The sequence below is a fragment of the Aulostomus chinensis genome, chromosome 24 (genome assembly GCF_037954235.1).
Source record: "Aulostomus chinensis isolate RoL2024-O1b breed Wild chromosome 24, RoL_Achi_v1.0, whole genome shotgun sequence".
NCBI lineage: Eukaryota > Metazoa > Chordata > Actinopteri > Syngnathiformes > Aulostomidae > Aulostomus > Aulostomus chinensis.
Genome location: NC_141343.1, coordinates 1083335 through 1106013, shown reverse-complemented (window position 1 = coordinate 1106013; position 22679 = coordinate 1083335). Strand labels below are relative to the sequence as shown.

At 42.2% G+C, this 22679-nt stretch overlaps 3 protein-coding genes across 5 annotated transcripts in view; all 3 read left to right on the top strand.

The window, feature by feature from the left end:
- The window catches only part of mta2 (metastasis associated 1 family, member 2), a 29020-nt gene extending 25205 nt beyond the window's left edge, over positions 1–3815 (top strand). The window contains exon 18 of one of the 2 annotated variants that reach the window (XM_086197794.1): positions 640–3815. In XM_086197794.1, coding sequence (XP_086053920.1) covers positions 640–793 — 154 coding nt within the window. In that variant the 3' untranslated portion in view covers positions 794–3815. The remainder of the gene's footprint in view (positions 1–639) is intronic. The other variant, XM_086197792.1, reaches the window with a different exon arrangement.
- A 3222-nt stretch (positions 3816–7037) lies between these two features.
- Positions 7038–9934, top strand: cth1 (cysteine three histidine 1). The gene is made up of 2 exons (XM_086197243.1): positions 7038–7237; positions 8335–9934. Exons 1-2 carry the CDS (start codon positions 7229–7231, stop codon positions 9253–9255), a joined length of 930 nt encoding a protein of 309 aa, XP_086053369.1. The 5' UTR covers positions 7038–7228; the 3' UTR covers positions 9256–9934.
- Positions 9935–10782: 848 nt separating this feature from the next.
- Positions 10783–20876, top strand: taf6l (TAF6-like RNA polymerase II, p300/CBP-associated factor (PCAF)-associated factor). 2 transcript variants are annotated; one of them, XM_086197890.1, is made up of 13 exons: positions 10783–10936; positions 12588–12745; positions 12860–12946; positions 13036–13186; positions 13834–13884; positions 15773–15867; positions 15944–16018; positions 16155–16375; positions 16898–17030; positions 17212–17340; positions 18374–18481; positions 18710–18870; positions 18958–20876. In XM_086197890.1, the coding sequence occupies exons 2-13, from the start codon at positions 12599–12601 to the stop codon at positions 19295–19297; spliced, it is 1698 nt and encodes a 565-aa protein (XP_086054016.1). In that variant the 5' UTR covers positions 10783–10936; positions 12588–12598; the 3' UTR covers positions 19298–20876. The 2 variants fall into 2 exon arrangements, with proteins under 2 accessions (XP_086054016.1, XP_086054015.1); XM_086197889.1 differs by having other exon boundaries at positions 18374–18870.
- Positions 20877–22679: the final 1803 nt, after the last annotated feature.

The following is a 22679-nucleotide window of genomic DNA, read 5'->3' as shown; positions in this document are numbered from 1 at the left end:
TCATCCGTAGTGGTCATGTGATTTACACAGCGGCTGCAGCGATGGCAGCGTCACACCTTAGTGCGCGAGTCTCAGTTCTAAACTTAACCGAATCAACTTTTGAAAAAAGACCATGGACGTAATTTAATTAATTCACTCAAGTGAGCCAAATGGCAGATTTTCGTCATCAGTCTTTCGCCCGATGAATGTCGATTGTCTGATTCTCCATCGATTTGACGCATTTATCAATATCGCATCAGAAAAGGTTCTTAAAAAAGAAAACCTCATGCCAAAAAAGTTTTTATGCTCGCACAAAGAGGTTTTTGTAAATGCCAAAACAGAAAATGGAAACGCTAATTTACAAATCAGCTCTTAAATTGCCGTTGTTTATTATTCCCAAACTTAGTCAGGACAATAGCAAGATATCTGAACAGCTATGTGCTGAACTCAGAGTAGATCCTCGTCACTGTCAGACAGCTCCTCTTCGCTTCCCTCACAACCACTTGCATCTTTGCCGATTGCGCCATCTTCTGGCAGCATTATATAACCTTCTTTATTGGCTTTTTTGTTTTATTGCCTGCTCCAAATTCCTCAGACAGTTAAGTGGAAGCACAGCTCCTGTCTGACGTGGTGGTGTTGTTGTTGTTGTTGTTTTTACAGGGCTCTGAGGAAACATCTGACCCAGTCAGAGATGCGTCGTGCAGCAAGGAAACCTCACCTCCCAGTCCGGATCAAGCTGCCGCCTCCCCCTCGCTCCCTGGCCATGCCCCTGCTCCCCTCCAGCACCAGTGAACCCATTGTCCTGGAGGACTGAGGGGGAGGGACAGGAGGGTTCTTTTAACAGGACTTGGGGATCAGGAAGGAGCTGGGAAGGGTCTGTGCCTGGGTTGTCACTTACCAGGAAGCACAGTACGCCATACCTGTAGTCTTTTACCCCCCCCCCTTTTTTTTTTTCCAGTGTCATTTTTCTTTAGTCCTGTTATCCCCCAAAACACACACATATACACACACACATTTCATATTAAACAAGTATACACGCACGACCATACTGATACATACACAAACACACACCTTGGGCTTTGTAGTGTTTTATTCCGGATCCTAACTATTTTTTTCTCTCCTTTTTAAAGCAACCTGTTTTTAAATGTGTAATTTAAATCAAGATATTTCTCCTCCTGAAACAACGGTGATAAAGCACACTTTGTTTTTCCTCCACGTCTCTATCTTTGTGTAAATATATGCATCATCATCATCATCATCATCATCATCATCATCGGAGGGGATGACAACCTGCAGCGTGGGATGACATGAGAGAGACTGGGACAGCTCTGGCAAGCTGAAGGTCGAATGACGTTACTCATACACTCCATTATTACGCTCTGTGTGTGTGTGTGTGTGTGTGTGCGCGTGCGTGTGTGCTACTGTGCGTTCACACAGGTACGTTGGAAATGGCTCACTAACCTGTGCACAGGTTGACCAGTTCAACTGATTCAGTTCAGAGACCTGTTAGTAGAGCTGCCCTTCGCTGTCTAGAACGTCAACTCTGTAACTTGAAACTTTTCCCATCATCTATACCTGATAACACGGGTTAATAAATCCTAGTTTTTCATCCTAACTTCACTCTTTAGTATCAACGATTTTCCCACACACGGCTCAAAAATGCAGAGCAAGGACAAAACAAGTCGAGAACATGGATTTAGGTCAAGCGGAATACAATTAATATCACTAGTTACACTTGCATTGTGCAACATTGTCCATTGAGGAAGGTCACGGAGAGAAAAAGCAGTTATCACATTAAAACTTGAAATATTCTGATTGTAGTTGAAGGTATTGTAGACACGTTTACAATTCAATCCCGCTATCAAGTCCTAATGGGAGTTTTTGCAATGCATACAGCGGTCAAACCGCTTTGTGGCCTGTTGCAAATACCTTGAAATTTTGTTTTAGCATTGTTAGCAAGTAAGTTACCTCCCCTTTGAAATATTAATAAATGGTTCTAAATGTGTTACTTGCATTGTAAATACTTCATAAACCATTAGCAGTAGTAAAAGACAACCTAATTTCCCATATATCAATGTATGGGTCACAATTTAGCAAGAAGAAAGCAGAGTATACTACTTTTATTTTTTTCTAAGGCAACATTGTAGAATAGAATACTTTCATCTTGTGAAATAGTGGCCCGGCATTGACGTAAGGGACAATAGGTTATAAGCCGTTAAATATTGTTAATTAACGGTTTATAAAGTGTTTACAATGCAAGTAATAACACATTTAGTGCCGTTTATTCATCCTTTCTGATGGGGGGGGGGGGTTATTGAGCGGTATCACAAGAAAACACTCAAATTGTACCAACATAAAAAAGAGAAATTCAAGTCCAATCCCAGAAGGAAACTTCCGACTGTGGATTCTTCTGTAAGAAATTCATCATTTTAAAAATTTAATTTAATTAAAGATCATTAGTCAGATTGTTGCTGTCCATGTAACTGTAGCCGGTGTCAGCCAGACTTGATCGTCATTACTGATTTAAATTAAATCATTTTATTAATAACAATCACGGTCACCAAAAAAATACCAAGTAGATTACTTGTTATAGTCCAAATGCAGTGTTCAAAGATTTATCAGCAACCTTAATTGTTGTTGATATATTTTTCTGTGAATTGAATTGTGCATCAAATCTTTTAGAATCTACTGAAACAAGCGGAAAGAATGTTCCACTATTGACACTGGTGGCACAATATTAAAACTAAGTGTTCCCTTTTAATCCCTAGAATGTAATCCTGATATAATGATCCTGGTTTAACTGCTCCAACCTGTTTTGTTCTTGCTTTAACACTTTTGTAATCGGTATACTTCTCTACCGTCCCACCTTCGCAAAACGTCACCTGAAATATAATTATGAAAAATGAACTAAGGGTCATTGCTGTCGAGCTGCGTTTTCGTCTCTGGTCCAGTGTCACGAGGTGGAGAGAGAAGTGAACCGGTCCCTCCGTTACCCCGTCGCGTGTGGACGCTCTGTGGAATTAGAGAGGGAGGGAGGGAGGGAGGGAGGCCGGTTGCTCAGAGGGGTCCATAGTCATCCAGGTTAAGAGAGATTGTGTTGTTTCCGAGGAAATTCAAATGATTGTGGGTCACCATGGATTTTGCACGAGTGACTGTGTGACTCGCCATGATGACACATGTGGCTCAGAGCTATATAATGTTGGAGTCTGCAGAATGAAGCCATAATGTGCAAAAAAAAACAAAATTAAAGAAAAAAAGACATCTGTTGTCTGTTGAGCCAGAAGCATTTCTGATGATGCTCTGGCTCGGCTGGGGATGAATGAACGTCGATTAAAGTCTGTAAAGGAAGCAGAATATTGAAAATCGGGGCCAAAAAATGTCATTTTGAAGTCTACTGTGAAACTGATTTTTTTTTTTCCCCCTCAAAATATGGATTTAAGTTCTGCTCAATCAAACAACATTGTGAACGTTCATTTTAGCGCCCCCTGTTTGTACCTTTTTGAAAGGACAAGTTACTAAAGTTGTTGATTGGATCATTATAATTCCTTTGTATCCCACCGCCGTGACGTTACAAGGGTTTTATAAGCAAGTTCGGTCCCAATGTGGGCTTTGTTATATTTCTCCGATTAAAAAAAAAAAAAAATGGACAAAAAAAAGAAATAGAAGTGTTTGAGTTTGTAGCAAATACTAGTCTGTGTAAAGAGAAGTGGAGAACTGGCAAACTTTTTTTACATCAAAAAGTGTGTAATTCTGCTCCATGATTGTGGAGATGGCTCTAATAGGGGACTGTACATGTGAACCATTGCTCTCCTTCATAGGGGGGTGGGGTGGGCTGGTCATCTGAACCAGAGGGGAACTAAAAAGGGGGGCAGGGTGCTGATTTTTGTATGGTGGAGAGACAAACATGCTACAATTGAAACTTTTTCTCAAGTGTTTTTTATTCCAATGTCTCTGTATCCTTTAATGTATCTTGATAAGAAAAGAAATAAAGGTTTTTTTTTCTTCGTGGTCAGCCAGGTTCTTTTTCAAGTGTTTGTTGTTCAGCTTTAAAGGAGCGTGCCATCTTTTTAGCAGCAGCAGTCATTAAATCACTTTGCCGCCAGGAAAGTAGTTCCAGCTGTGTGGCTGATGATTAAATCACAACATCCCCCAACTTTCAATTTAGTCACTACAAATATGCCTAAAACCTTAATTACATCGATACTGGCAAAGACAGAGGAATGCTAACACTTCACATTCACTCCCATTCATTGTGCTAAGCTAATTAGCATGGCTCCACACCTCCTAATGCAGCACAGCAGAGAAAAGTATACCCATCTTTTCCGGCTTTGAGACAATGGACAGTGTTCCCTCTGTTGGTCAATCTGAATGATGGAGGTATATTTTCCTTATGATTTGTGATTTTCTTTTTTTAATTATTTCCGGACAGTCTCTTGTGCTGTAGCTGGGCCACTCGATTGATATTTCTCCTCTGCTTTGTATTCAAACCGAGACGGATCAGAGTTAAAAAGGAAAAGCTTTCGCCAGCTTCTGGTTATGAAGTTATGTTGTATCTTTGTTGTACAATCAAGAAATTGTTTAATACTGACTCAAAGATAGCGCCTGCATATTAAATATGCACCCACTGGATTAACTTCAGTTCCCTGTACTTCCATGTTGGTGTCACTTTTCCACCCTAAGGTCACCAATCTGAGTTGTGGGCGGAGCTCAGCTGAGAGAAATGACACACCAATAGAATCATGTCTTACACATTTACACCCCACCCACAAGACTCAGTTCAAATTTAGGAACAATCAATTTTATCCATCCATTTTCTTCTGCTTATCCTGTTAAGGGGGGGGGGGGGGGGCTTGAGCCTAACCCAGCAGCTTTCAGGCAAGAGGCAGGGTTCACCCTGGACAGGTCAACTGTCCATCGCAGGGCCAACACATAGAGACAGACAACCATTCACACTCACAGTCACACCTACAGTCAATTTAGAGAATCAATCAGCCTCGTCCCCTCTTGATGTCTTTGGACTGTGGAGGAAGCTGGAGTACCAGAGAGAACCCAGCAGGAACAGGGAGAACATGGAGACTCCACACAGAAAGACCCTGTGCCTGAGCCAGGACTCAAACCTTCTTGTTGTGAGGCCACAGTGATGACCACTGCAGCACTGTGGCCTCAACACTTTGATGTTACTTCAAATTAAACTTTTTTTAAAAATTAGTCTTTTTTTGTTTCCTCTCAAATCAATAATTCACGGCAGATCCATTCTGATTGTGTTCCTAAATTAGCCCGCGTGTACAAACTTGCTAAAGTGGCTAATTTGTAATAAAAGCAGTGTTTTATTTTTCTCTCAATTCAAATACAAAGCCAGCTGAGAGCTCTGCTCCTTCTGCACCTCTTTCTCACTCTCCATAGAGTTGCAGCAGCCTGTGGGAGTGCTGGTGATGTTGTAGCCAGCAGATGGTGTGAAGCACCAAACACAGGAGCCCAGTAATACAGATGTCCGCTACTTGGAACCCTGCCCCCCATCATGTCTCTATGTCGCAGGTCCTGAGGGACCCCCACCCCCCACCCTCAGCATATTAGGTCCTGGCCTGGCTAAATGAAGTTCCAGGTTTTGAAATGGACTTTTATCATATTTCAGACTAACCTTGTGTTTTTATTTGGACTTGAAATTAGTATATTTAAGTTTTCCTTATGATTTTTGATTTGATATTTGACATTTTTCAGTTAAATGATGTCTGAATTGTATAATTAATAATAAACATTTTATCAAACATTGCAGAATAAGAAAATGATTCTAGAATTCAGCAAAACAATATATAGGCTTTGCGGTTGCACTTTTTCAGAGGAGTAACTAATTTAACTACATCTTGATAAAAGGTGTTTTTCAATGGCATCTTACTGCAATGTTCCTAATATTATGGCCACAAATATCTCCATACCTGGTAGGCACTGTGACACAAGACAGTAGTACTACATAATAGATACAGAATTATTTCCTCATTGATGGTCTGAAGAACATTTTATGATCTGCAAGATTATAATAGTTTTATTTTAGATTAGAAACAGGAAACAGCGTCGATATTCTTGTTTGTACTGGGATTTAATGGTAGCTTCCCTGGAGCGAATTGATGAACAGTTTAAACAAAGATTATTCAACGAAATATTTGTCTTCCTGTCAGACGGCTTTTAATCAGAACGTTTGGTTTAACAACTTCTTACTGAGGTGTCAGTTTCTACAGGACAAGCTGAGGCCACGACGGAAGAAAATGTGGATTGACCCTAAATTTGTTCTAGCTGGTAGCTAAATATTGTCATAGTCAATCCATGGTCGTCTTCCGCTTATTCCTACATTAAGGGTCGCGGGGGGCTGGAGCCTATCCCAGCATCTATGGGCGAGAGGCGGGGTTCACCCTGGACAGGTCGCCAATCCATCGCAGGGCCAACACACAGAGACGAACTACCATTCACACTCACATTCATACCTACGGTCAATTTAGAGTATCAATCAGTCTAGTCCCCAAGTGCATGTTTTTGGACTGTGGGAGGAAGCCGGAGTACCAGAGAGAACCCACACAGGAACATGGAGACTCCACACAGAAAGATCCCATGCCGGGACTCGAACCAGAAACCTTCTTGCTGTGAGGCCACAGTGCTGACCACTGCACCACCGTGCAGCCTATTGTCATAGTAAAGGATACTAATTGTGTAAAAAAATAAATAAATAAAAAGCAGGTAGATTAAATTGAATGACGTGATTAAAACAATACAACTAACAATTGAACGGGTACTTCACCCGGGGTCCTGTCGTACTGAACGCCATTTTATTTCATTTTTTAAAGATTCACTTCTGTATATATGTAAATACCATCGTTGTTAAAAGGGCGAATTTGATTGCCCCCACCCCCTTCCTCTCTGTCCTCTCACGTGATTGGTCGCTCTAGCTGTCCGTTCGACACGGAGCTCTCGCACACCTGACGCTCGTTTGAACTGGGAGGCGCGAGCTTTATAAAAAAACAGGAGAGCCGTTTCTTTCTTTTTTTCTCTCCCTCACCTCCCTCCCTCCCTCCCTCCCTCCCTACCGTCAGTGGCGCCGCAACAGAGCAGTAGTGTGCGGTTCCATACCACGCAACAACCAGCCACGACACTTTTTTGTTTTGTTTTTGTAATTTATTGTCTTACAAGAAGTCGGCAGCAGACCTCTGGTTTGCCCCGCAGGAGCCCGCCAACGGCACGTGACTCCCGTCCGCCTTCAGACATGTTTGAGGTGAGTCAGGTGTGTAGCTCTGTTACTGGGTCCGCCGTAAAGTAGAACTTATGATGCCGAGCAGGCTCGCATGCTGGAAAACAAAAAGTCTAACCCAGTGTCAGCAGATCGTATTTTTTTAGTTAACCAATGAGCTGCTCTTGTTGAAAATCACTTCCTGTTTCACCTTCGAGAGTGACTATTTTTGATGAGACCGCAAACACGTCATTTGTGTTCCGGTGCTGTGGTCTTCAAACTTTGGGTCGCAAGGGTGGTCGTGAGAGACTTGAGGCTTGTCGAATCGTTTGAGTTTTGTTTTTAAACGTTCTGCAGCCTCTAAAATGAAAAGAAATGCTTTTACCATAGCTAGGGCTTCTTTGTGTGTTTGAGAATATGTATTAGAGGGAATGACTTTCTAATTTGGCGACAAAACTCACTTTTTATTTGTAACAAATGACTGCCACACAGTTGGCCTCAAATATTGTTACTCTAAAATTACACTGAGTTTTTCTAAACTGTGTGTGTACAAGGAGTATTTAACTTTCAAAAGACTATGGAAAAAATCCTTGAACTGAGGCCTTTAAAACTGAGGCAATAGTCCTATTGTAACCTAGTAACAAGCCTAGTGACTTCAGTAACCTGTGATTGTGCTTCCTATATTTGATTTATAGTCCGTGTTTATAGAAAAACGCTAAACTCTGAAGGACGTGCTTGGGAATTCTGGTGGAGAGCTGGTGCTCTCGCTACGTGAAGCTCGTCCCTCCCAGGAGACGATGGACTTGCGTCTTTAGGTTTTCCACATGACAAGTTCCTTTTTTGTTAGTCTTGTATCACAAATGAAGGAGTAAACCTCCATTGTTCATCTCCATTTACTAAAAACAAGACCACAGGTCCTATTTGGATGAAACAAACTCGTCGCTAACTGACAACTTGACATATTTGACTGTCACTGTGCAAAATACTCATGGTGACAATTTTAGCTTTGAATCATGGGTAGGAGGTGCTGTAAATGGACTTGTCTATAAATTTTAGGCGCAGTCTTTCAGAGTTGATGGCTCTCAAATCTGCAGGCAAATGCTGGTATGGCTTTGACTCTCCCCTCTCGATGTTTGTTCCAGGCCAGCAGTGATGACCTGTTTCTGCCTCAGTACCAAGACGAGGAGCTGGTGGACAACCTGCTGTCCAGTAAGGAGTCAGACGGAGGTGTCTCATTGGCCAAAGCCCTGCTCCCCCTGGTAGAGTCCCCCTCCCCTCCCCTCATCCCCTGGGTCTGCTCCACCCGCTACAAGACAGAGCTCTGCACCAGCTACTCCAGCACTGGCATCTGCAAGTACGCTGAGCGCTGTCAGTTTGCTCACGGCCTCCATGAGCTCCACGTTCCCTTCCGCCACCCCAAGTATAAGACAGAGTTGTGTCGCAGCTACCACACTAGCGGCTACTGCTACTATGGCAGCCGCTGCCTGTTTGTCCATGATCAAACTGAACAGCGTCCCGCCCTCCGCCGCCGGAGGAATGTGCCCTGCCGCACCTTCCGCTCCTTCGGGGTTTGTCCCTTCGGCACCCGCTGTAACTTCCTGCACGTAGAGGGCAGCGATGGCAGCGCTCCTCAGGAATCACCTGATGAGAAGAGCCCAGCTACTCTGAGCCCCCAGCTCCAACCACAGGCTCAGGAGTGGAAGCCCAGAGGGGCTCTGTGCCGCACCTTCAGCTCTTTTGGCTTCTGCCTGTACGGCACTCGCTGTCGCTTCCAGCATGGTCTCCCCAACAAGATCAAGATGTCAGACCAGCTGTCCTTGGGCAGTTCAGGTTTACCCTCCCCCACCTCTCCATTTACCTCCACCTCTCCAAGCTCTTCAACCTCCTCTTCCCCCCCCTCCAACTCCCCTCTGACCACGCCATCTGCAGAGGCCACAGCCCACAATGCTTTCACCTTCTCCAGCCAGCACCTGAGTGACCTGCTGCTGCCGCTGGCACTGCACCTGCAGCAGCTGGAGAGCAGCAAGGCCCAAGAGATCTGGGACAAAAGCCGGGCCCTCTAACAGACCCCGGTGTTGAACCAGCATCAGCACTGAACTCCACAGCTAAATATCTCCTTTTTTTTTTTTTTAGATTTTTTTTTTTTTTTTTTTTTAAGCCTTGTTACTGCTGGGCTTTTACCAAAATTTTTATATATATATTTTTGGGCTTGAGTGCTTGTCAGCAGGTCAAGCAGTCCTGACCTCTTCAGTGGATCAGATGCTGGAACAGTTCTGGTCACAATGGTTTGAGTCACTACAGGTGCAGCTTATGAGTGTAACTTAATTTTTAACTATTGTACATACTTTATTAATGAAGGGAGAAATATCTGGGCTCAGCACCATGAATAAACTAATTTTAACCCTAACTTTTTCCTGTATTCTATGAATTTCAATTACAGAATTTGTCCAAGGTACCATGCAGTGATGCTTCATAGTAACTGGCTGTGTTCAAGACTGACTGCAGTGTGGATTCACCGCCATGACTGTTTAGAAGAGCACTGGCACTCGCAATTCTCTGCAACCAGCTTTAGTTTGACTGGACCAAGTGCTGCATAGTGTAACATCATGACTGTCTAAAACCAGTGTTAAGTCATGAAAAACCTGTGGAATGTCATGAGGGTGTTTGGGTTGTTTTTTTTGAGGGGCAAACTCTCAAACCTGAGGTGTGCATTATGTCTGTCCCACATGTTAAAATATACACTGGTACAGGTTCAAAATAGACATGTGAATCCTATAAAATGTTTGAATAGTATTCCACCTGTTCTAGGTTTTGAGTAATGTGGCATTTTCCTTCAGTAGATTAATAACACTTAATATTTAACCAGTTCATGAAGCACCATTTCAAAATCCCATGCTGTGTGGGAGCTGAACAGTAATCGGTAACAAACTGGATTTGCAGTCCCACTTCACTGTTTGCATGGAATGAACAATGACTTAAGAGCATTGTGCAGCTTTTCCAAATTAAATTCTGATTTGAGGGGGGGGGACGTAACCAAACTTGATCTGAGATTTTCTAGAGGGACATGTGGCACATTTAAATAAACATCCAGTTTTACATTATACTTTTGTTTTTTTACACACTTGGACAACAAATGCGGGTCGTCAAATAATTTTTAATGAAAATTGTTTAAAACCATCATGCATTTGAAGTAATGAAGCTCTTCATCTAAAATTTTTTTTAAAAGTCAGGGTGCACTGATTTGCTGCTTGAAATTTGTTTATTCAGAGCAGTATTGCATTAGATTTTAAAATTTGGAAAATATAACGTTTTCACAGTGTGATACTTAGAGACCGTTCCATTACAGCCTATGACTAAAGCCAATTCACCTTTTAAATAAAGGTTTGACCAAAAAAATTCAATTTTAACCGAACCGTAGCCTAAAATAACCCGGATGTTGGACCCTTAACCCACACATTCGCTCTATAAACTCTGTGTATTGCACCAGTTGGCTTTTTCTAAAGTTATTTCTCCATATTGTTTTTGTTTTACTTTATTTTTTATTTCATGTGTGATAAAATGAGCAGAAAGCGCCCGAGGGCCGTCTTATTTTGAAGTTCAAAGCCGGAAGTCCTCTATCGCGCTTGCTAACCTGGCAGTGTTGTGGTGTGACGTTAGTTGTTGGAATGTGTCCTGGCGTGGAAATGCAACGTTCATGCGAACTTCAGTAATGATATCCACCCTCGAGAGGATCTAGACACAAAGGTAGAGTTTTGCTCTAAATGAAAAACTTTGCGCAGCATCGACTTAATGTTGTTTTTCAAGCACGCTCGGTGCTACGTTGTCATTTTAATAGGTTTAGCTCATGTTAGCATCAAGTACAACATAGCATACGTGAATTTAACTTTATTTCATATGAAATAAAATCAGTGAAGAACTGATTGAAGTTAACCTCTGAAATTCACCTGTTTCATTTTAAAATACGCCATAAATGTGAACGCAGATTCCAGTGTGTTAGCGAGCCGCAAGGAAAGCAGGTTCCTATTTAATCCGTATTCGTGTGTCAGGTTAACGTGTTAAACAATCAGTACTGCTTAGAACGTCCAGCTTGACACTTAATTACGTAGATTTGTATTGGTTCTCTCTGGGTTCATTCTATCAGGAAGTTACGAATCTGCGAACGGCGGCGTTCCGATGAAAAATTCATGGTGGGGGCTCCCAGTTGTTTGTGGGGGGCTCTCTGCTTTCGGTGGAGAGTTCCCTGACGCAGGTGGGGGACCTCCCTTCATTGGCACATCTTTCTTTGGTTCATTTTCCCGAGTCTCCATCTCTCCTGAAGCCTCTGATGGAGAGCATGAGCCTCTTGCCTCACAGGCTTCAGAACCTCCTGCTCGGACATAATGATGTGGCCCAGTTCTTCCAACGAGAGAGCACTGGAGCCGGAGCTTAGCTCTGAAGAGGCCCTGGCTCAGGAGGAGGGACTTTTCAAGCTTCTGTACCCCCCTCAACTTCCACAGAGGCTTTCTTTTTCAGTTGTACCATCTGACCTGCCATCTTCTTTTTAGGGCTGCTTGCTCAGACCTAAAAGTCACCCGCGAGTCATCTCTCATAGTTGTGGAGGACGTCCTGGGGTGAAGTCCTCTCCCTGCTGGAGGAGAGCGTTCTTCTTTCTCTCTTCCTGGAGCTCAGCCATTTATTTGTCCTGGATATAGACGTTTTAAACACCTCCAACTACCTAACAGCAAATATTATCAGGTCTCTTCTGTAATTAATGAAAAGAACAATGAAAAACATTTGCCCTGGATTTGAGATGAACATGCAAGCTGTTCTAGCACAACAAGCTATGATTAGCATAACAAGCTACCGTTAGCATGCCATATTCCTAGCAAGAAGAGTGAATCGCAAATAGCAGCTTTTTCTATCGGTTTCTGACACTTTCAAAACATAAACACCGCTGACAGTTTGTGCGTACTCACATTAGCATTCAGTCCAGCAAGTACAGTAGATGCCTACCTTTACTAATAAAAGTTAGTTTCATCGGCATATCTCGGCAGTTTTTCTGCTCCCAATGATATCGGCCAATACTGATAATGTGCTGATAATATCGCACATTCCTAACCTTAAGTTTTCCCAATCCTGTAACATGTATGAACTTTAACATGACCTTCAGAGATCGATGGTTCGAGGATTCAACACTTTCAAGCACTGGAATACACAAACATAATGTAGAATGTGTACTTTTAGTTTTGATACTTCAATGAACAGAATATAAAATACCCCTCTAATTTGACAGAAGTGGAAATTTGAATAATGATAACAATGAGTACCATTTTATCTGGGTATTCACCATCCTACCATGGTGTCCACCACTGGTAGAACATGAAGTACTTCTCCTTTGTCCCTGTACTAATATCAGTCCCCGTGAGAATGGCGGACCGGGAAGAGCGACGTTTCGCTGAAGTTTCCCGGGACTCCATCAAACTCATGGCCGAGAGTGCAGGCGTTGAACTCGGCGATGATGTTGCTGCTCTGCTGGCTGAGGATGTGTGTTACCGGCTGCGGGAGGCGACACAGGTGAGCGCTGCCTGGATTAAGGGGAGAAACATTTGAGTTAGACTTCAGCCAGAATAGTCGTGTAATAATCGTTTATGTTTTGACATGTCTGGATGTGCTTCTGTAACAACACAGAGCAGCTCCCAGTTCATGAGACACGCCAAGAGGAGGAAGCTGACAGTAGAGGACTTCAACAGGGCGCTGCGCTGGAGCAACGTGGAGGTAACAAAAGCTTCTTCCTCTGAGCTCTACATCAGTAGTCTTTCCTCGTCAGTCCCCATCTTTAGCTTCTTTATCTCTGTGTTCACCAGGCCATCTGTGGTTACGGGGCCCAAGACGCTCTCCCTTTCCGTTCGGTGAAAGAAGGAGAGCTTTTCTTTGTTGAGGAGCGGGAGATCAACTTGGTTGAGTTGGCTCTGGCCACTAACATTCCCAAGGGCTGTGCTGAGACCATGGTGCGAGGTACGACCCTCAAGAGCCCCACCTTTAGATCCTTTTCCATCCTTTTGTGCATTAAAAACAAAAGTTTGTGCCTTCTTTTTCTACAGTAGTAGATCTAAGAATGAGTTTGTCAAATTCAGCTTATTTCCATGAATTAATGCCTGATATTTGTACAACAGTAGGAATTTATGTTTTCCATAGCTGCGTGTCTGAAAATTTGGGGTAAAATTTGCCATACATTTAGATGGAAACCTTTTTTCCCTTCCTTGTCTTTCTCACTCCCTTTCACCCCACTCTCACTCTCACAGAGCCTGGGACTGCTTGATGTTTCTGAGCACTTCAAGTGTTGAGAGCTAACTTTTTAGGATTGTGGCTATATAAATAAAACTGTTCTGTCTTGACTTGGGTGAGGTACTAAATTTAATACTTTTATGACACCAATCAAAATACATCAATACTATCAAGTAGGATTTAAATCTGTATCCAAAAAAAGTAACATTCAGGAATTGGTATCAAAGTCAAGATATTGCTCAAGGTACTGAAACTGCACAGTACCAAGCTCTCACCCACAAACTGATATTTCCTTGATGTTGACAGTCCAAGTTTCACGTCTTTGAATCAGGGTACGACTTTAACTCATGGCGTCTCCTGTTTTCCTGTCCTGTTAGTGAATGTGTCGTACCTGGATGGAAAAGGCAACCTTGAACCTCAGGGAGCAGGTAAACTGCACGATGCTTCTTTTCAATCTCAGCATTTATACCCAGGGCTGCATCGATGAGGTATTTTTTCGGGCCCGACCGATTCATCGGCCGGCCGATTAAATCGGCTGATTATAGCCCGTTTGAGAAGAATCGGTAATCGGCCTAAACTGGCCAATAATCGCTGATTTTTTCAGAAATAAAATGCAGGGACTAAGACATGGTTTCACTTTGAAAGGAAAGGCTGGTGAATATTTTAATTTTGTTCTTATAATTCTTGCCCCTCTCTACCTTATTCTTTTGCAGTTGTTTGTTTTTATTGTTTGCTTCAAAAATCTAAGATGAGCAAAAGAGTTGTACGTTAACGTTATTGTTTGCACTTTATTTGAAAAACAAAACAAAAACAACAGCACCATCAAGAGTGCCTTGACGTTCAGTAGGGGCTTGTGAATATTTTAATTCTGTTCTTATAATTCTTGCCCCACACAAAATACCTCATTCTTTTGCAGTTGATTTTTCATTGTTTGTTTTCAAAGATGTGAGATGATGAACAAAACAGTTGGATGTTAGAATCACTGTTTTGCACATTATTATTGTTCTTATTACTATTTTAAAAAGCTAATAGTTCATTGTTGTTGGCCTTATGGTAAGGATGGTTATTGTGTTAATATGCTGCTTGATCAGCAAATTAAATTTCTGCCTCTAATTTACATTTTTGTAGAAGTCTGAAAGGCTCAAAAGCAGCCATTTGTCATATATGTGTGTGTGTGTATATATATAAAATTATGCATATATAGTATATGTGTATATATATATATATATATAATTATGTGTATGTATAATTATGTATATATGTATATATATGATTATGTGTGTGTATGTATGTATATATATATGTATATGTATATATATGTGTGTATATATGTATATATATGTATATATATGTGTGTATATATGTATATATATATGTGTATATATATGTGTATATATGTGTATATATATATACATATATATATATATACATACATATATATATATATGTGTATGTATATATATATATATATATATATATATATATATATATATATTACCTAAATCAACATAATTTTAAAATTTGATTGAAAAAAATCGGCCGATTACTCGGTTATCGGATTTTTTTCCTCCAATAATCGGCATCAGCATCGGCTTCAAAAAATCCACATCAGTCGGGACCTAGTATTTTTGTAGTCCCAACAGGAAGTTTGCATCTCCATGTTTACCTCCATCAAAGACATATTAAGACAAAAAACACCCTTGAAACTTCATCAGTGTGGTATTTATAATGATTAGTTTATATCATCGAACAAAAATTGAAACTATCTGAAGCAACCATTCTTATTTCTGTTTTATTGAACTGAAAGTCTTTTATTGATGTACAATAAAAAGATGAACACTCTGCTTAATCACTGGCCCGCTCTGAAGAACAAAAGGCACAGGTGATCTAAATAATCTTAACTCTTCGTCCAAAAACATATTCATCTTGACCTTCTCGTAACTCAGATCTCTCGTGTTTCTTTTTTCTGTGGGCGGCATGGCTCAGGGGTAGAGTGGCCATCTAGCAACCAAAGGGTCGCTGGTTCGATCCTCGACCCCAGTGACCATGTCAAAGTGTCCTTGAGCAAGATACTGAACCCATAATTGCTCCTGATGAGTAGGTTGGCGCCTTGCATGGCAGCCTCCACCATCAGTGTGTGAGTGAATGAGACGACACTGTAAAGAGCTTTGAGTACCGCTAAGGTAGAAAAGCGCTGTATAAAATTGAGTCCACTTACCATTTTACCATTTACCATTTTTTTCATTCAGAATGTGTGTCTGTGTTGTATGAGGCCACTCTCTACTGTCTGTTTGACTGACTCATGGATTCTCACAGTTCCTACTGCAGTACAAACGCTATCAGACGACCTGTTGAAGTACTACCAGCAGATCACACGGGCCATCCTGGGAGAGGACCCCCACCTCATGAAGGTACACTAGCCCAGTCCAGTGTCCTGCCTGGCTGGACTGTGAGTATCTCATCTCTAAAGTGTCTTGTCTGTCCCAGGTGGCACTGCTGGACCTCCAGTCCAACTCTAAAATTGCTGCACTGCTACCGTACTTCGTGTACGTCATCAGTGGGGTGAGTCAGACCAGGTCCACAGGACATCTTTTTGTTGGAGTTTTATTTACATCATGAATAGTATTGTGATCATATTTGTTGTCCCTAAAATCACCTGTTAACGGTGGAGTTGATGGTGCGGGTGTTTGTGTCGCAGGTGAAGTCAGTGAGTCACGATCTGGAGCAGCTCAACAGGCTCCTCCATATGGTGAAGAGTCTGGTCCAGAACCCCTACCTGTACCTGGGCTCGTACGTCCGCAGTCTGGTCTCCAGCGTCATGTACTGCATCCTGGAGCCTCTGGCTGCTTCCATTAACCCGCTCAATGACCACTGGACCCTCAGGGACTATGCAGCCCTGCTTCTTAGCCACATCTTCTGGTGAGAGTCTTGCACCTGCTGACTTGGAATTTGGAACCATAACAACTAATTTTGACTAGCTGGATTTCTGATTGAGTTTCAGAGCTAAGAAGTCAAAAGCTTCTACTTCATTTTCAGCAAAATACATTTAATTTTCTCATAATTGCCCCTGATTGGCTTCTGTGAGGTTTGTTTGTCCATGTGTCAAAAATATCTGAACAAACTCTTAAGCAGGATCATGAATTCGGCCAGATTTTGACTCGATGTATCATGACTAACATATTTCCACCATCGGACTGATGTGAATGTAGGAGCTGATAAACGGGCATCTTGATGCTAAGTCCAGCACACCCATCTTTTTGGCCTTTTATTTTTTTCTGCCAGTGTGACAATTATTGCGGCATGTTGTGATGTTAACCAATGAGATGAGACATGAACATCATGCAAAGAGAAAGAGGAACTCCAAAGCAGCCAGACACGTGTTAGCATTTCATTCACAGAGTTAAGCGCCAACTCTTGAACCGTAATGTGCTGAACTTCTAGGACTCATGGTGACCTGGTGAGCGGTCTCTACCATCAGATCCTGCTGTCCCTGCAGAAGGTTTTGTCCGACCCCGTGAGACCCCTTTGTTCCCACTATGGAGCTGTGGTGGGTCTCCATGCCCTGGGATGGAAGGTAGGTTCAGTCTTCCTACACTAACAGCCTAAAATAACTGATTTTCTTGCATAATGAGATGAATCATTTTTGTCCATTCTGCATTTATATATTATTTCCTTCACCGATTGTACAAAAGTCAGCTCTATTATCTAAGGTAACATTTACGTGTGTGTGCGTGCGTGCGTGTGTGTGTGAGCAGGCAGTTGAAAGAGTGCTCTTTCCACACCTTCCTGCCTACTGGGCCAACCTCCAGGCTGTGCTGGATGACTACTCTGTGTCCAATGCTCAGGTCAAAGCGGACGGCCACAAAGTTTACGGAGCCATCCTGGTCAGTCTCACCATTCTCCTCGCTAAACGCTAACTGACACAAATTTATTGCCGATCCCCCAACCCCCCCACTAGCCTCGAGGTGGACTTGGTGGCCTAGTGTTTTTTTGCTTTACATGGAAAGCCAAGCAAACATCGAGAATAAGTTGCAAACTTGTCACCTTTTTGGTACTGGTAGTTGTTGCATAAGCCACTGGATTTTCCCTATTCTTGATGTTTGTTTGGTACCAGAACAACAGTTTACAAAACAACAATGACATTAACCCTTTAAAAATAAGCACCTGCTGTACACAGTTTTTCTTAGAAAGGGTTGAGGTAGGTTTGACTGCCTGTCTTCATCTGGAAAAGTCCCATCACAATTGTTGTAACTAAGCGTAGCTCCTTTTAAGTAAAGCAATATTACGTACTTAGCATGCAGCGAGAGTTTCAAGCTTCAGCTTCAGATCATGCTAGCTCCGGGTCTAACTGACTAACAGCCTCACTTTTCAGCTGGTTGCAAGCAAACATGTTAGCAGTCCCTTAACAAGAGCATGTTGTAACTGTACCCATTCAGGTCCATGTTGGGTGGGGGTGTCAGTTGTGGTGCACTGTTGTTACAACTGTTGTCACTCCACGTGTTACTAACATCCAGTACCTGTGATACCGGTACATAGAAAAACAAGTGCCCGCACATCTTCAGAGTTTAAGTGTCAACTGGGTTCCAAAGTAACAGTTTTCGGGACAGTGGTGCTTCAGCATAGTACAAGGCAAACAAGTGTGAGTGCACCTGAACTGGCCGAGATAAACCGTGTCAACACGTAGCAGAAATCTGGTTTCTTTGATTACCAGCGATAGGTTCTTAATGGAGGCCTTTTATTCAGTTGCATTATATGAGCACTGTGAACTTTAGAGGATATAGATATGATAGCAGACACATAAAAGTACCTGTCAGACCCTGATTAATGGACTAATCAGATATCCTGTGAGTCAAGCGCCACATCTCACCTCCCTGCAGCTGGCACCTGTTTAAAGATGCTGCCCCATGTGTCCTGCAGGTGGCAGTTGAGCGCCTACTGAAGATGAAAGCTCTGTGTCTGTCCCAGCCGTCAGAGGGGGGTTCCAGTGGTCCTCTGGGTTCAGTGTCAGGTGCCATGGGTTACAGGGTGAGTTCCCCTGGACTCAGCCCCCCTCCAGAGCCTCTATCAGAGGCCACCCTAGGAATTGCTAGCCATCTTCAGGCAGGGGGGGCTGGTTGCCCGTGGGAGGAGTGGGCCCCCGTCACTCTCCCTGATATGTACTGTGAGCTCTACTCCTTCTTTGGGGACAGCCTGGCTGTCAGATTTAGTACCGGACCCGGGTTTGGCAGCAACACTCCCTGCACTCTGTCCCAGCTCAGTGATGCCAGGAAAGAGCCCCCCGGACCCACTTCCAACACTGACACCACCCGGAAGATGCCGCAGCTGACAGCCAACCTGAACATCAGCCCCAGGCAGGATGGGAGTCCCCGCACTGATCCGGCCCCACCCAGCCTGGCTGCTACCGGCTCAGGAAGGTACATGATCCGCTTGCTTGGCTTATGTGAAACCTTCATGAAAACAAAATTATGAGGAGGGTTTATTGTCTTTGTTTTCATCATCAGGTCTCTGGCTCGCTCCTCTTCATCCTCCATGCAGCGCTCCAGATCCTCCTCCTCACGCTCAGGCCAGCGCTCGGCCGGCTTCTCTCGTGATGTTTTCCCCAAAGCTCGCTTCACCTCTCCTCAGACAGGACCTCCAGCGTTCTCCTTCCTCATCGGTGGGAGACAAATGGGCCGACGCTGTCAAGGCCGCCGTCCCTTCCAGACCACCTTTGCTCCAACTCCAGCTCTCCCTGCCATCCCTCCACGCGCCTATGCACACAAACTTCCTGTCATTGGCAGGGTGGGCAAACCTGTCCGCAGGTGGGCATGCTCCCACTACTCCCTTCATCTCCCTCTGTAGGCGAGAGGGTGGAGGCTCCAGGCTCCGAGGAAGTGACTGACTGCTGCAGGCTTCTACAGACAGAGACTGTTAAGCACAACTACTCAAGTTGTTTGTTTTTCTTTAATGAGAATAAAATGTAATTTTTTTTATGCAGACGCATAAATTTTGAGTTTTTCAAGAGTAGCTGAAGCTTAATTTTCTGTAAAATGAATCATCTCAAATCAATAAATACAGAATAGTAACCTTCAATAAATAAGCAATTTGTAATTATTTAAATGTTTTTAACTAATTCTACTATTATGAATTCATAAGTAATGTTTCTTACTTTTTCTTAATACAATTTTGGCTTTAGATGTGTCATGTATGTAAATTAGCAATTATTAAATATTTATATATATGAATATATGTGTGTATGTATAAACGTGTGTATGTATATACATGTGTGTATGTATATACATACACACATGTATATACATAAATATGTGTATACATACGTATGAATGTATATTGCTATTATGTAATGGCCATCCAAAAAAACCACTGATTAGCAACCATTTTATGTAATCTTAACAATCGATGTGTAAGATATTTTTTTGATTAATCTTCTTTTAAGATTCCATCTCTACAAAATACTGCATATATCAAAATGTGAACACTGAACAATGAACTGAATTTTTTTAATCTCTTTTAATATACAATACCAGTACCAATTTCATTATATATTGTCATGGCATTTATCATTTTACAGCTATCAAAAGTTTATTAAGTATGAATTGATGAGTTTATCATGCGCCGCTGCTTGGACTACAGTGACTGCAGCTAAATGTTTCAGCTCAAACTAAATGGATTCGTCCACGTTTGACCAGCAGGTGTCAACAGTCTCCAGCAGAGGCTGACAGCAGGTCTCAGCTCAGCTCTCCTAACAATATTACTGTGATGCAAAGCATGTCCCTGCATCTCACTACCTCCCTGTGGCTGGTGCAGATAAGTTTGGTGTGTACTCGCCCTATCAACACTCACCGTGTGTGTACATGAGGCACCCCGCTTGTGTGTGTGTGTGTGTGTGTGTGTGTGTGTGGACGTCATTTAAAAAGAAGGCTGAAAACATGGGAAATGTAATGAAAGTGAAGACACTGGAGAGAAATGGTTTGTTGAAAAAAGAAAGTGTGGAAAAGCAGAGGAGAAAACCACTGAAACAACACATGATGTCATGACAAGACAATGAGGCCCACTCCCATCAGCCCTGACTCTCAGGAGGTGGGGGGGGGGGCTTGTTCTAACTTAGACTCCCCCTAGAGTCTAAGTTCCATCGTGGAGGACGCCTGTCCCTTCGAAGTCATTATATCCATTAAGATAAGTTTATTTTACAACCGACAGAAACAGAAAATAGATCGACTCTGAGTTTTGGGATGATAAATTTGCATCAAATATTACTCTAATATCAAAGTGCAGTCTGCTTTCACTTGCAGCTTCAACACAGGCCTGTTTTGTGTTCTCTTACTGCAGTTGTGTGTTTGTACAAGGCACGGCGAGCTACTGTGAGGAATCTGAGCTTGTGACTGGCATTATGAACTTTTGTCCTTGAACAGCAACACACAGACAGACAGTTTTGTGTGTGTGTGTATGCACATATGTATATATATATATATATATATATATATATATATATATATATATATATATATATATATATATATATATATATATATATATATATACACAATAATTTATTTATTTAATTCAGTATATGTATGTCAGAATGGGAGGCACTCATTCTAGATGGTGTAAATAAAAATATGAATGAAAGTCAAGGATAAGTAGTTTACTAGCAGTCATAAATTTGTGGGTTCTCCAATAAAACTCTCAGGCTGTAGTGAGGTTTGACAGAACAGCAACAGCACAACTATTCAGTCTTGGCCTGTTGATAGTTGGTTGGTGTGGGGCTTTCAGCTGAGTCACTGCTGAGTGTCCCCATTGTGGTCCCTCTCACTCCTCCAGCAGGGACACAGACATGACTGATGGTCATTGCACCCTTGTGATGCCTGGTCAGTGGGAACATGAGCATCTAGAGCTCCATCAGTCTCAAATACCACAGCTGACAACTGCTGCCTTTGCCTATCAGACCACGTGAGCAACACCAGCTGCCTCAAGGGGACACTGCAATTGTCACTGTTGGTCACCTGCTGCTATGACTACCATACTTTACACTAACAATGATTGTTTTCACTGGCAATGATGAGGGCGATGTCAGTCATCATCATTACAGCTGTAATTCCCCGAAATTCCTGTAAGAGGCGCTCACTCACCCTTGGGATCAGTGCACTGTTCTTTTTATATTCAATTAATCAACAATCAAGAATCAGAAAATGAACTTAAAAAAATACTGCTTCCCATTTGTGTGGCCAGGAAGTTCTGTCCTTCGTCCTGTCTTACACTTTGTCAACATTAACAAAAGTAGATGTGAACTACATACTGTATTTTTGAAAATGCAACATTAAAAGTCTTCGCTTAACAAAATGTTTTCTCTCTTGATGGGTGTGGTAGATGTGTTACCCAACCAGCAGCAACATATATCAATTCAATATTTTGAAGACATCTTAATTATCCCTAGAGGGAAATTCTCAGCTGCCTTAGAAAAAAAAAACATGGATGAAACAGAATGACATAAGACAACAGCAAAAACACTTGGGTATGAAGTCTAGTGAAAGAAGAAGACGGCATTCACTCTGTTCATCACCCCCTTATGTTCAAGTCCAAGTTTATGATCGTGGCACCATACACACTATCATCCATCCTATCATCCTCCATACTTCTTGTTTTTGACTTGAGATAAATTTAAAAGTAATTTTTTTTGGTCTTGGAATCATTAAAGAATGGTGAAATAACAACATGATTTTAATTTTCTAATTTAGGCTTTCCTGTTGAATAGGAAAAGAATGAATTATAAATTGATCATCTAGAAAGACATCCTCGTGATGGCTGCCAAAACTGAGAACTCAACCTTGACTGCTACACTTAAGCCTAGCTACCATTTAACCCTTCTTTCTGATAAATATTGGATTGTAGAAATTGAGCCTTCTCACTTTAAGGTCTTCATTGAGATCTTGTTCAACTCCTATCTGGAGTTCCACAGGGATCGATCTGTGATCCTGTTCTTTTTCACTTTACGTGGCATGTCTTTACAACCTGGTAAACCAGTTAAGATCCATCTGAATGTACGTAGTTAATTTCAATCAAGCTCAGTGATGGTAATATTGATACTCCCCATTTAATACAAAATAACACCATCTGCCTTAAGGACTCCAGGCCTCTTGTCTTAATTTCCAGTATTAACAAGGTTTTGGAGCAACTAGTTTGTAGCACCTGTCCAGTACCATCCTGACCTCCATTACAGGGCTAA